Below are 13377 nucleotides of genomic sequence, written 5' to 3' on the forward strand. Positions count from 1 at the left end.
TAATTGTACAGGTATCTGATTTCACCTGTTGCTTCCTGTCTGTTAGGAAACTTATGATCAATTTACAAGTGTGGTCAGGTACAGCCAGCTGATTTAGTTTAGTTAGAAGAATATCTGGAATGATGGTATTGAATGCTGAGCTGAAGTCTACAAAGAGGACCCTTGCATAGGTCTTTAGAGATTCAAAATGTTGTAAGATGTAGTGCAGAGTCATATTAACAGCAGCATCTATCGTTCTATTTGCTCGGTAGGCAAATTGCAAGGGGTCTAACAGCGGATTGGTGTTGGTTTTCAGGTGGGCCAGCACTAGCCTTTCAAAGGTCTTCATAACTACAGATGTTAGAGCAACGGGTCTGAAGTCATTCAGTTCCTTGATGAAGGGTTTCTTCGGCACTGGGATGATAGTAGGGTGTTTGAAGCAAAAAGGAACATAGCACATCTCTAGAGATTTATTAAAGATGCGGTTGAAGATGGGGGCCAGTTGGTCAGCACAAGCTTTTAAGCAAGAAGGAGTTATTTTGTCTGGGCCCGATGCGTTTCCTGGCTTTTGTCTGTGAAATAGACCTTGCACCTCATTCTCTGTATTCATCAGAGGTGATGGGCCCAATGGAATGGGGTAGGTTGTAGGAGGCTTGGCTGATGTTAATGTGTCTGAGATGGGGATTGTGGAGATGGGTGGCAGTAGTTTTCTCTCAAACCTACAGTAAAACACATTTTAATAGCTTTACATTATTAGTTTTATGTAAAAATTAAAAGTTAATACAAATCATTAAACATTTTGAAATATGAATTAAAATGTGTTACACTGCACAGTGCAAACATTTACTCTTTCTCCACTTGTGATTGAGTGTTCATACTCCAATTATAATAGCAAATAGGTAAATAATACAGGCAAAGTAAACACATTTTAAATGTAACTCATTATTTTGGATATTTCATATGCCATAAAATTTATAGCATTTGTGTAAATCTTACCTGCTTTATAAATAAGAGGATTTTTTTTCAGATAGAAAAATATGCTTACCGTATTTTTTGGAGTATAAGATGCACTTCCCCCCAAAAGAGGGTGAAAATTTGGGTGTGTCTTATACACCGAATGTAGCCCCGCCCACCCGCTGGCCGCCACCCTTTGGCCTCTGCCTCCCAGTAATTTATCTCCTTGCAGCAAAAACAGCCTGTTTCATTTTCAGCACAGCCTGATTAGCACAAGCAGCTGATTGTTGGTTGGATCGTCCTCCTGATCCTCAGCTGTTTCAGGCTGCAGGGATTGCCATTGCCTATTGCAGCGGGCCTCCGCTGTTTGCTGCAAGGAGGCAAATTGCTGGGAGGCAGAGGCAGATTTTTTTTTCTTGTTTTCCTCCCCCAAAAATGTAGGTGCATCGTATAGTCTGGAGCATTTTATACTCTGAAAAATACGGTACTTGCTACATTTGCAAGTAAGGATCTTGAAAATTTGGTCTGTGATGCATGCATATGTGTGAGTGATGGAAAGTTTTGTACATACTATGATTTATTATTTAACATTCCTAAAAATGTTCTTTCCCCCCCCATTTTCTCAGATTAATCGAGCCCCCAGTTTTGGTACTGACCAGAAAATTGATTATGATGTGAAAAAGGGTGTCCTTTTGAATGCATTACAGCTTCTCAACATCAGGTAAATATGCATAGGCCAGTTGTCATTATTTATTTTGGTTATAAAAGAAAAAGAGCTACCATTTACCATTTACCCGACCTTCGCTCTTTCCGCTGTGGGCTGAAAACTTGGCTATTTCACCTGGCCGCCTTGGACTGAAGGGGGTTTTAATCTGGGTTTTATTGAATTTCTTAATTTTAACTTGGACTTTTGTTTTAATGGTTTGTCTGTTCTGTTTTAATTGTTGTGAGCCGCCCTGAGTCCTGTGGAGATAGGGCGGCATACAAGTCCCAACAAATAAATAAATAAATAAATAAATATTTTCCAAAAATTGTTGTCATATGATTTAAGTTAAATCATATTTAATCTGAATATAATACAATCTTTGTCATTATTGGAAAAGAGTAAGTTAAATCTTAGTTTGATCCAAGAACTATACTGGTCTGGCCAGATTTTTTATGAAGTAGTTTCTTGAGGCAGAAGAAAGACGTATTCTTTTGTCCATCTGATTGGATTAAGAAGATTACAATGAGACTGGTACTACTGTATATCTATGGATATTGTTTTGTGTCATGTGAAAATGCCAAGAACCATATGATTTCTTTTTAAACAGCTTATTATAAATGAGGCTTCTGAGGACATTATGTATTCCTCTGATCTAGTTGATGGTAGGAATTCCAATATCTTGTTTGGTACCGTCTGTCCAGGGCAGTGGTGAAATCCAATTTTTTTTACTACCGGTTCTGTGGGCGTGGCTTGGTGGGCATGGTGTGGCTTGGTGGGCGTGGCTTGGTGGGCATGGCAAGGGAAGGATACTGCAAAATCTCTATTCCCACCCCACTTGAGGGGAAGGATACTGCAAAATCTTCATTCCCACCCCACTCTAGGGTCAGCCAGAGGTGGCATTTGCTGGTTCTCCGAACTACTCAAAATTTCCGCTACCGGTTCTCCAGAATCTGTCAGAACCTGCTGGATTTCGCCCCTGGTCCAGGGTCTTTAGGAGGAGTTAGTTGTTCATGTATTACCAGGTGAAGCATCTGAAAGCAGCAGAGTCTGGCAATTGCCAGGTGTTCACCACCCTTTCGGGGCCTGACATTAATAACCAACTGAGGAGGATTGTTTCTGAGGAGAACCTATTTCTGAGAGTTCATTGTTTGGCTAACAGAGATAGCTCCCATCTGCTCTCTCCTAGGGAAGAGCAGTTGTAGTAGTAGCAACTTCTATTTCCCCTCTATTGCTGCTTGTCAGTACCAAGCACTCATTGGCTTGCCAGTGAAGTTGGATGAAAACAGAAAGGTTGTCTTGGAATAGCTGCCATGTAGCAAAAGGAAGAAAATGGCCGACCTCTATTTCTGCAATCATGGCAAACTTTTTGTGCTTTTCCATCTGGGAGGTTGGTAGGTATGAGAAAAAAGTGATCTTGCCGGTCATTTGCAAATAAAGATAGCCCTGGACTCTGACATCATTGTGCCAGAAAAGCTGAAAATCCCACTTGGTTGGCTTTTGTTGATCTTTTCCAGTATTTTCTTTTCAGGACAAGTGATAAAAGAAAAAATTTAGCCAAGCAAAAAGCAGAAGCTCAGAAGAGGCTGTACGGCCAAGGGTCAATGAAAAGGCTGTCACCTATATCCTCTGACTGGGAAAAGCAACGGCGTTCCCTAGAAAGGAGGAGAGAAGAACTGGTAATTTAAAACATCTATGTATATATAAATGAAGGAGCCATGTTTTCTACCTTTTTCTCTAGTGGTATGTTCAGTCATTTCCACATGTTCTTGGCTTCCAGAAAGAGAGACTTGCACAAGTACGCAGGCAGATCTCCAAAGAAGAGCATGAAAACAGGCACATGGGAAATTATAGGTAACTATGTAATCCCTAGTTTCCTAATTCAAAGTGTATCTTGGATTCATTTGATTTAGAATGGAATTCACTTTGCTTGTATCATGCTTGCGTAAAGGTGCTTTTTTCTTGAATGATGAAATGGGCTAATACTAATAGACCTTAGGATGGGTGTAGGCTATGTGTTCTTAAAATACTATTGCTAACCACATGATGAATCATGGTTCTATAGTTCTCAGAGACATTTCAGAGATATATATTCAGAGGGAATGCTTTCCTGGCTAAAATGGAAGTTTAGTATAAAGACAGATGTAGTATGAAATCAAAGCCATAACGAAGCCAACTTTCTTAAACAACATGTTGCCCAATTGATCTCGGATTATAACAGCAAGATATTAATGAGTTTTTCATTCTGTTAAACTTTAAGACAGATTTTGAGGTATGTCACTATCAGCCTAAGTTCTTTTGATAGTTTACAGAAGAATGTCCTGTCATGCATCAGGAATTCCTTAAAAATCATATATTAATATACGTAAAAGACTTGAATTAAGAGATATATGTATGAGGGAGGAGGAAATGGGTAGATTATGAGTTGAAATTGCCAAATTAGGATTTATTATATAATTTTACAATTGAATGTTGCTCTGAAATGTATAGTATAGGGGGGATATAATAATATTGTTAGAAAGAAAGGGTTAGCATATGGGGGGTGGAGTAAAAGGATGGTAAAGTATTATATAATCTGTTATTAATTTGGGTTTTATTTTGGAGAAGCCACAGGGGGAGGGGAGGGGGAGGGGGGGTTAGGGAGGAGGGGGGAAAAAAGGGGGAAAAATTTGTATTTGAAAAACTTTTTCAATAAAAAAAAAGGAATTCCTTAAAAATCATGATAGCTCTTTTTAAAAATGAGATACAGAAATGTGTTTCTTCTGAACGGAATCTCAAAATGCAGCATAAGGAAAGATAAAAAATAGAGAACTAATTTTAAGAGCTTTATAATGTGTTTTACTGGCATGTAGCAGCAGAATTGAGTGACGCGGTGGCTCAGTGGCTAAGATGCTGAGCTTGTTGATCGAAAGATCGGCAGTTCAGCCGTTTGAATCTCTAGTGCCACGTAATGGGGTGAGCTCCCGTTACTTGTCCCAGCTTCTGCCAACCTAGCAGTTCGAAAGCACGTAAAAAATGCAAGTAGAAAAATAGGGACCACCTTTGGTGGGAAGGTAACAGTGTTCCGTGCGCCTTTGGTGTTGAGTCATGCTGGCCACATGACGATGGAGATGTCTTCGGACAGCGCTGGCTCTTTGGCTTTGAAACGGAGATGAGCACCGCCCCCTAGAGTCGGGAACGATAGCACATATGTGTGAGGGGAACTTTTACCTTTACCTTAGCAGCAAAATACCTGGTGCCTGATTGCTCCCCAATTAAAAAGGAAAAAAACCCTGAAATCTAATAAAATTTTAGATAAAATTGATCGCATGCTGTTGCATAAGGTGTTCATTATAGTGTTTTTGGAAGCTTTTTGTTAGAACTTCTCCTTTGATATAATGTTAAATATTTTTATTACTATGTTTTATTTGATATTTCATTTGGGTGATATTTGTGTGTTTTAAGAAAGCCTTGGGAAAACCAGGTTTTGAAAGATGACATATACTAATATCAATAGCACTTAAACTTATATACCACTTCACAGTGCTTCACAGCCCTCTCTGAGTCAGCATATTGCCCCCAACAATCTGGATCCTCATTTTATTGACCTCAGAAGGCTGGAAGGTAGAGTCAACCTTGAGCCCATCAGGATTGAACTCTGAACTGTGGTCAGAGTTAGCATACAATGCTATTTTCCAACCACTGTGCCACATTTTAATTAAAGTATCCTTATGTGCCTGCTGCTAGAAACTAGGTCTTGGTGTGACTATAAGGAATTCAGAATTGTTTAGGGGGTTTAATTTTTCTTGATTAGTTTGGGCAACTAATAGATATAGTTTATAGGAAGGATTCAGCTCCCTAGCCCTGGGAAGCTTTTCACTTTATACCATTGAAATCTAGTAATGTTCTTATTTTATTTTTAAATATTTTGATCACAAAAGAAACAAAAAAAGACTGAAAATGTGAATCCTTTCTCTTTCAACTTTCATTATTAATTCTTGGTCACAAAAGCATTGTTGAATCATCCTTAGCAGTACTATTGAGGAATAATTTCCCTCTTTATTCTAACACTGCCAAATAATAGCCTCAATATGTGTAAAATTTGTAATACTTCATGTAGCTTACTCTGTAATGTGTTTTGAAACATACCATCGCAGGGAAAAGTTGTATGTTGGAAAGAACTTCCTTTTCTCAAACAAAACATCCATTGCATATTGCCATTACATATAGCAGATTTAGTGAGATTCCAAAGTAGTTGCAATACTTTGTGTATTTATCTATGCAGCAGCTTTAATTCTGGTGTATTCCAGAATTTGTAAATGGCAGAAGGAGGCATCTGTCCTGAAGTCTGGAACATTTTTGTGTATGTGTCATCCAGCAGTCCATAATAGCCATGCTGGATATTAATAAATTGTAATCTGTGTGGTCGGAGTGGAACAGGGAGCAGTCATTTCAGCTGAATAGAAAGGAGGAAATGGGTTATAATTGATAGTTGTTATCAGAAAGAAAGTAGTGGGTGACTAATGCAATTTTTGTGGTTTTTGTAATGTCCTTCTCAAACTCACTCTCTCTGTCTCTGAATTATGAATGCAATATATAATGTTTCGTGTCTCATGCAAACCTGGTTGACATTACAGTGAGTATTTGAACACTTAAGCTTATTATTTGTATAAAGACAAGCTTTATTCCTATTTTCCTTTTTTAGTTGCAGTGTCTCCTTTCTCCAGTGAAAATACAGTAGATTTTAAGTAGAATAAGTGTTTTCACAGTCTGTGTTTTGCTTAAATATATTACCAAATCGGTGTTCTCCTTGAAAAATCTCGGTGGCTTAGCTCTGTACATAAACCAATGCAATGTAATACATACATATATATATTTGTTTTCGTAGATTTTCATGGGTACAGGTATGCAAGTCTTGGTGTATTTGGGTCTTCTCCCGTGTAATAAATATTTGACCGTTATACAGGGAGGAGTCATAAAATGAGGGTGTGGCTGACTGAGGAGGCCTTATAAGACCGAAATAGATCTATCTTACTCTCCCTTAAGTCTTACAGCAGACAGCATAATGCTGCTTAAATGTCTGATAAAGCCTAGAAAATAGTGATTTGGGATGTCGCTTAACTATGGCAATACAAACATCTTGATTTACGTAGGAAAAACCCTGGCTAGAACAGTAATGCGCATATATATATATATATATATATATATATATATATATATATATATATATATATATATTGTTTAACTTCATTTTAATTAAGCATGTATACAGGATAACAGGTTGTGGAATTGTTTGCATCTCATAGATTTTTCCTTTCTTTTATTTATATTGTAGACGTATTTACCCTCCCGATGATAAATTTCTGCTTGAAAAATATGAAGGTTTGTTAGCCACAGCTTTTCAAACATTTCTTGCTGGGAGGGCAGCTTCACTTCAACGGGAAATGAACAACCCTTTGAAAAGGATGAAGGTATTAGTAGTGCTGCTATTGACTTAATGGTTTCAAATAATTGTATTCCTATGTGGAAATACTAAAATGTTTAGATTCTTTTTTCTTCTCATCCAATTTGTAGTACTGTCGAACAGTTGTGTTTATACTGCAGTGAAACCAACATTGTTGATTTATACATTTTACTAATAATTCAAACATAGCTTGATGAAAAAAAGTACAATTTTCCGGTTTCATTTGCTTACTTTTAAATGTTGGTTTAAAAACCATAATGGCTGAATCCATACATCAAGGATTCATAAACCATGTGTTATATCTTTGCATGTTGCATCCAATTATGGTTTGTTCCCCATACGCTTTTTCTGGCTATTCATCTATCAAGTTTGCAAATAGCACCCTGAAAGAGAAAAACATGTCATATTACTTCAGCCTTTCCAGGGAGAAGATCTGATAGATGTTGCCTGGTTTTGAAACCTCAAGCAGCTTTTTAAAGAAATGCTAAACTGCTTGTTCATTTTATGCTTGTTTCAAATGGCCTTTACATGGACAGCTGTGCTGGAATTCCTATGTAGTGATCTTAGCTGTGGTTAGGTAGTATCATCTTGTCTTCTCATTGTGGAATGTTAATGTTCATAGACTCAGAGATCAATAAATGTATAGGACTGCCGTGGGTTAAGTTATTGTGTTCAACTGCTTAATTCCTGACTAGTTTAGCTTTTGGGCACCTATCAATAAAATATGCCAAAAACAATTATATAGGAGTTAAATAAAAAGTGACGCCTTCGCCTCCATAACTCAATTTAAATAGGGATAATTTAATAAAGAAAACAGACAATAATCCTTGAACTGAGCTCTTTTGTTACTTGTATTTACTTCTCCACATAATCACCACCATTCACTCCACACTTCTGCCAACAGTGGACAATCATCACAAAAGAACTCCACACTTTGTCTCTTCAACCAGGTCCTGATAGTCCTTTCTGCCTCTTCGTTTGAGTCAAACAGATGCCCACTAAGGTATTCCTTCAATTTTGAGAAAAGGTGGAAGTTGCACAGAACCAAGTCTGGACTCTTATGACGGATGAAATAAGAGGTGAGATCCAACTTTGCAATTGCCTCTTGTCATGGCTCATGAGGTATAAGGTCTCGTGTTGTCACCTTGCGGCAACATTTCTTTCTTGTGCTTCCAAACTCCGTGTAATTGTTGTTTCAGAGGGATAGAGGTGGAAGAGATGGAAAGGACTGTCAGGACCTGGCTGAAGAGATTAAAGTGTGGAGTTCTTTTGTGACAGCTGTAACTCATTTGGACATCATTGGCAAAGTATGTAGCAAATGGTGGTGATTATGGGAAGAATTAAACACAAATAGCCAAATAAATTAAAATGGAAAATAACCCTTGAAGCTATTAAAATAGCCCTATTTAAACTGGAGGTGGAGGCATAGTTTTTCTTTCAACCATTGTAATTACCTCAACAAGAATAATTGCAAGTTTCCATTGACATTGTTTTTAATATAAGGCGGGGGGGGAGGGCGGTTTTCACAACATACTAAATGTTGTGTGCATTCTGACTTGTTCACATTTATTCAACAATACATCTTTTCAGGAAGAAGACATATTGGATCTTCTGGAACAGTGTGAACTTGATGATGAGAAACTAATGGGAAAATCTGTCAGATCACGTGGACCAAAGGTATTTATTGAATGGAAATAAATGACATTTATATTTTTAAATGAAGTGCATCTGGTTCATCTAAATTCTGAGCTGAATTAGGCTGTTTTGGATCAGTTCTGTGTGCCACATTCCCAAACTGAATTTCATCTGAAACAACCAGAAACTGATTGCCGCTGTCATAAAATTTCATGAGCAATTTAACATTCTGGAAGATTACAAAATGATATTTCATTTGCCAAAGAGGTTACTGTGCTTTCATGTTGCTAGAAGCTAGGCAGAAGCAGAGAGAATGAGAAGGGAACCAGTTGAGTGATTGACAGCCATGACTGACAAGTCTACCTTTCAATTCAACCATTAATCAGCAGCCCTTCGGTCATACTAGTTTGCTACATGCTGTTCCCCACTCTTTATAGTGGTTTTTCAGCCATGCTGTCACACTTTAAAGAGCTTTCCTGTGGTGTTAGTGAAGTGTATGTGTGCAGTTAATTTTCTGTCTTCCCATCCTGAAAATCAACGTTGATGGCACTTAATGTAAAAGGCTATAAACCACTCTTTTTACAATTTGTCAGGCTTCTTAGGAAAGGGTGACTCTGTATTGTTGGTTATCACAGAATTAGACCACCAAACAAGTTCCTGTTTCTTCTCAATTTTGTAAAGGGGATCGGATCCATGGTAAAATTTCTTCTGAGGTTGTTTGTTTGCTAATAGATGTTTCATTACCCAACTGGGTAACATCATTGCACTGATGATGTTAGCTAGTTGGGTATTGCAAAGTCTGAAAACAAACAACCAAGTTCTGAGAACACTAAGGATTCCACAGGTCAACCTAAGCTATATAGTATATATTCTCTAAGATACCTTGTGTCTGAAATTTGGCAGGGTCCTCCTTATAGAAGGGATAGTGTGTTTGCAACTTTTATCTAATTCTGATAACACTGAAAAAGGTACAGGTTCTTTTAAAAAAATCAGTATGTGAAGAAACATAGTCACCTCAAACCTTTCCTCCTCAATGCATTTGTTTATAGGAATGCCCACAAAGGGCTATTATTTCTACAAACATTATCCTGCTTTATTATAATTAAAAATAATAATCATTTGTCAGTGTGTATGAGAGTTTATGACTGGGATAGACATGGCAACAGGTCCGCCATTGGGGACAGTTGGAATAGGACATGGCAACAAGGTCAGCCAATGTATAGGCATAGCAACTAAGTCAGCCAATGAGGGCTGTTTGGGAGCTGAAACAGCTTGGCGCTTGGAGTGGCTTAGGTTAACTGATATGTGTAAATATAAGTTAAGTACTCCTATTATTGTCCTTCCTATTAACTGCTTCTGTGATTATGCTTCTGATTCTGAGAACTGCTCTTGGTATTGTACATATGTGTGATGTGTTATTATGTATATAAGGAAGTTTCTTATTTAATGAATCCTGCTGCATCAGTTATCTGTGCTTTCTGGATTTGATTTTCTGCAGCAAACTCTGACATCATCATCATCATCATCATCATCATTATTATTATTATTATTATTATTATTATTATTATTATTATTATTATTATTATTATAAAAAGTTAAAAGGTTATTGCTGTTTGTTCATTTCCAGGCTACTAAGTTTGAGGCACAAAGCTTTGTTCTACAAATCTCACTTTGGAATAGCTTGCTTTCCTGCCATTTGAAATATTGGGTAGCATCTGTGCTTTAGTCAACATTCAAAGGGAGAGATGCCTTTTTTTTTTTAAATCACATGGGCAAAAGGCTTCCTCAATAAAGAGAAAGTCTTGTTCCTTTAAAAGAAAAAGAGAGAAGTCCAAGGACAAAACATGACAAAAAAGAAGAAGTTCTGCCTGAGTTGGGAAATAAAGCAGCAGTGTACGATCTTCCCAACAGTTTTGATGGAGCTGGAATTACACTGGGGGATATCCAGGGAAAAGAAATAGAGGATTTTGCTATAAGATTCAGGTTGTTTCTGTAGAAATAGGAGAATACTTTTAGTCAAGAATCTGCAAAAGAGGTGAAAGTGAAGGGTATGAAAGTCACCTCCAGAAGGCCATCCCAAATTGTGTAAGCTGTTCCTTTATCATAAATTGGCTCAGAAAGAAGACCAGGCAAGGTGTCCCCTGGAAGGTGAGTGGTTACAGCAATATTGGGCAAGCACCAACACCAGAGCAGAAAGTGAAGCCAGGTTGTTTAGATCCAGTGGGCTTCTTGAGAAGAAGGTTTGTTGAAACCTCCACACTTTTAATCAGTGGGTCCTGCCTCCATGTTGCTATAGGGTGCCAGAGATGGGATCAAGAACAGTGGAGGGCAGCCTTGAGTAATACCAAAATTACGTAATAATATCTGTTGTTTTTTCTTTCTTTGAAGAATGTTGTTTTTACCTGACTGGAATATCACCTCCCCCACTTCTTCTGTTTACATTCTTTATAGCCGGAATATTAAAAAGATTGATGGGTTATTTGCATTCTTAGCTTCTGGATTTGACTGAGTAGCTAGGTTAGCATTAGCTACTCTAACAGAACCATTAGGGGGCAGAACTACTCTATGCCAGTGTTTGTTAACCTTGACAACTTAAACTGACTGGGCTTCAGTTTGTGTGTGTCCACACATTTTAAATTTGCCAAAGTTGAAAAACACTACTCTATGCTATTGGGAAAACATATTTGCTTATCCAAGCAGCAGTCAACATTTTAAGGGATAGCGAGTGAGATTCCAAGATTGTGGTGCCAGAAGTCTCTTACGGGATCTATCAACTCACTGAAGTTTAGCAAATTAGAATTCCAAGCCCAGGTAGAATTAGAAATCATAGAACTAAAATAAAGAAGGAGGAGAATCATAACAAAATGAATGTAGAGAAGAACTTAAAAAAAATGGAGCTGGAAAAAAAGAAACATTGAAACTATAGAAAGAAGAAAAGGAATGTCCCTAATAAGTAGAAAAGAAGAGGTGAAGAGCAGGGTTCTCTGAATCTAATATTTTTGTAGGAAAGTAGACATTTTCAGAAAAGGAGGGGAAAATCCAAACTGCTTCCTGAACAATTTTTAAATGATTTGTCTTATCTACAAAATTAGGAAAATTTGGTATATTCAGTTTTTTTAGAGAACTATTTCTCTATTTTTAGTGGTCTATGAAATGACTTGGAATGACATGGATAACTATACAATATTCAGGACTGCAGCAAATTCCTGGTTAGGACACACTTGGTAAAGGCATCTTCGTCTTACTCAACCTTCCCCCACAACTTTAAAAGAATGTACAATAGTTGGCAAGATCATGTGGAAGCCAACATGATTCAATGTCACAGAATTAGCACAATTTGTATAATTCTTGGCCCAAGGACTGACCACCTCTATGATCTTGTCTCCTAATGGGACTCAAGGCCCTAGAAGCAGTAGGAAAGATGGTCCAGAAGCTGGATTAGTCAAGTCCTCTGGGAGCCAAAAATATCATTCAATGTGACTATCTCAAGATGTTTCTAAAATGAGAAGAATCTCGGCTAATTAAATTAACCCAGGGTCGATAGCATGTTCAAGTCCAGCTACATCATATCAAAAACAACTTTATAATATCCGGCATCACTCAACCTACAACCAGGAGGTAAGTTTCCTAATAGGCTAGCTTTCAAGTGTTTTAAATTCAGGTCACCTCAAAAGGGATTGTTCCTTAGTGAAGGTTCAAGAAAACCAAACTGAACCTTGGACCTACAAGCTAAAGAAACCTCTCAGAATAAGTCTCCTTAAATTCTCTGTGGGGATTTCATTTATACCCATGAGTTGAGTAAAAGTGATAATAGTTAGGCATCCACTAATGGCTTAGAAAGATACAGGAGGCATGATCTCCATTATACATAATTCACTCATCAAGGACTCACACATGGTCAAGTATCACGATTGCACATGCTGTGTGCTAAAGGCCAAGCTGAAAATCCTCTTATCAAACTACTTATTCAGTGGAACAGCCAGAAAGAAGAATGGGTATTTTGCATATCCCTATGCCATGCAGTCTGGAGGCATATTTCTTTCCTCAGCAAGAAAGAAAGAATCGGCAAAGAAGGACCTCTTAAACCTAACAGCAAAGAATTCTCCAGAACTTGAAACTAGAAGACACAAACGGAGCAGAGAAGTTTTGGTTAACCAAGTTAGGTGTCCCATCTACTCAAAATCTGATCAATCAGTTAGGTAGCATGGAAATAGATGGTTTGAAAGGAAAATAATATACAAAGATGCCAGGAGCACTCCTCAGAGACAACAGAAAAGAAAACAAGAAAAGGCCATGACAAGTACACAAAGCTGTCCCAGACACAGCCACCATTGCTCTTCCAACTGGAGTTTGGCTCTAGGACAGGGGTCTCCAACCTTGGCAACTTTAAGCCTGGCGGACTTCAACTCCCAAAATTCCCCAGCCAGCGAAGCTCCGCCAGGCTTAAAGTTGCCAAGGTTGGAGACCCCTGCTCTAGGAGGATCTTCAGATTAAGAACCAGCTTTGCATAGCAGACTAGAATTTATCATGGCTCCATCCTTCCACAAAGCTTAGAATTCCATCTTCATCAAAAGGAAATGACTATTGTGTCAGTACTACAGTGCAATTATATTAACACTGTTTATATTGTAATACAGTGAAGCTGAAGTTGGGGACTATAAAA

At 37.9% G+C, this 13377-nt stretch overlaps 1 protein-coding gene across 1 annotated transcript in view; it reads left to right on the forward strand.

The window, feature by feature from the left end:
* TTLL7 (tubulin tyrosine ligase like 7) overlaps positions 1-13377 on the forward strand; it is a 72715-nt gene that overhangs the window by 31266 nt on the left and 28072 nt on the right. Inside the window, exons 9-13 of the mRNA XM_070939435.1 lie at positions 1560-1654; positions 3168-3315; positions 3417-3490; positions 6951-7086; positions 8670-8756. Of these exons, the coding sequence (XP_070795536.1) occupies positions 1560-1654; positions 3168-3315; positions 3417-3490; positions 6951-7086; positions 8670-8756 (540 nt within the window). The remainder of the gene's footprint in view (positions 1-1559; positions 1655-3167; positions 3316-3416; positions 3491-6950; positions 7087-8669; positions 8757-13377) is intronic.

Source organism: Pituophis catenifer, unplaced genomic scaffold (genome assembly GCF_029215685.1).
Source record: "Pituophis catenifer annectens isolate HBS135680 unplaced genomic scaffold, rPitCat1.0.hap2 SCAF_3, whole genome shotgun sequence".
NCBI lineage: Eukaryota > Metazoa > Chordata > Lepidosauria > Squamata > Colubridae > Pituophis > Pituophis catenifer.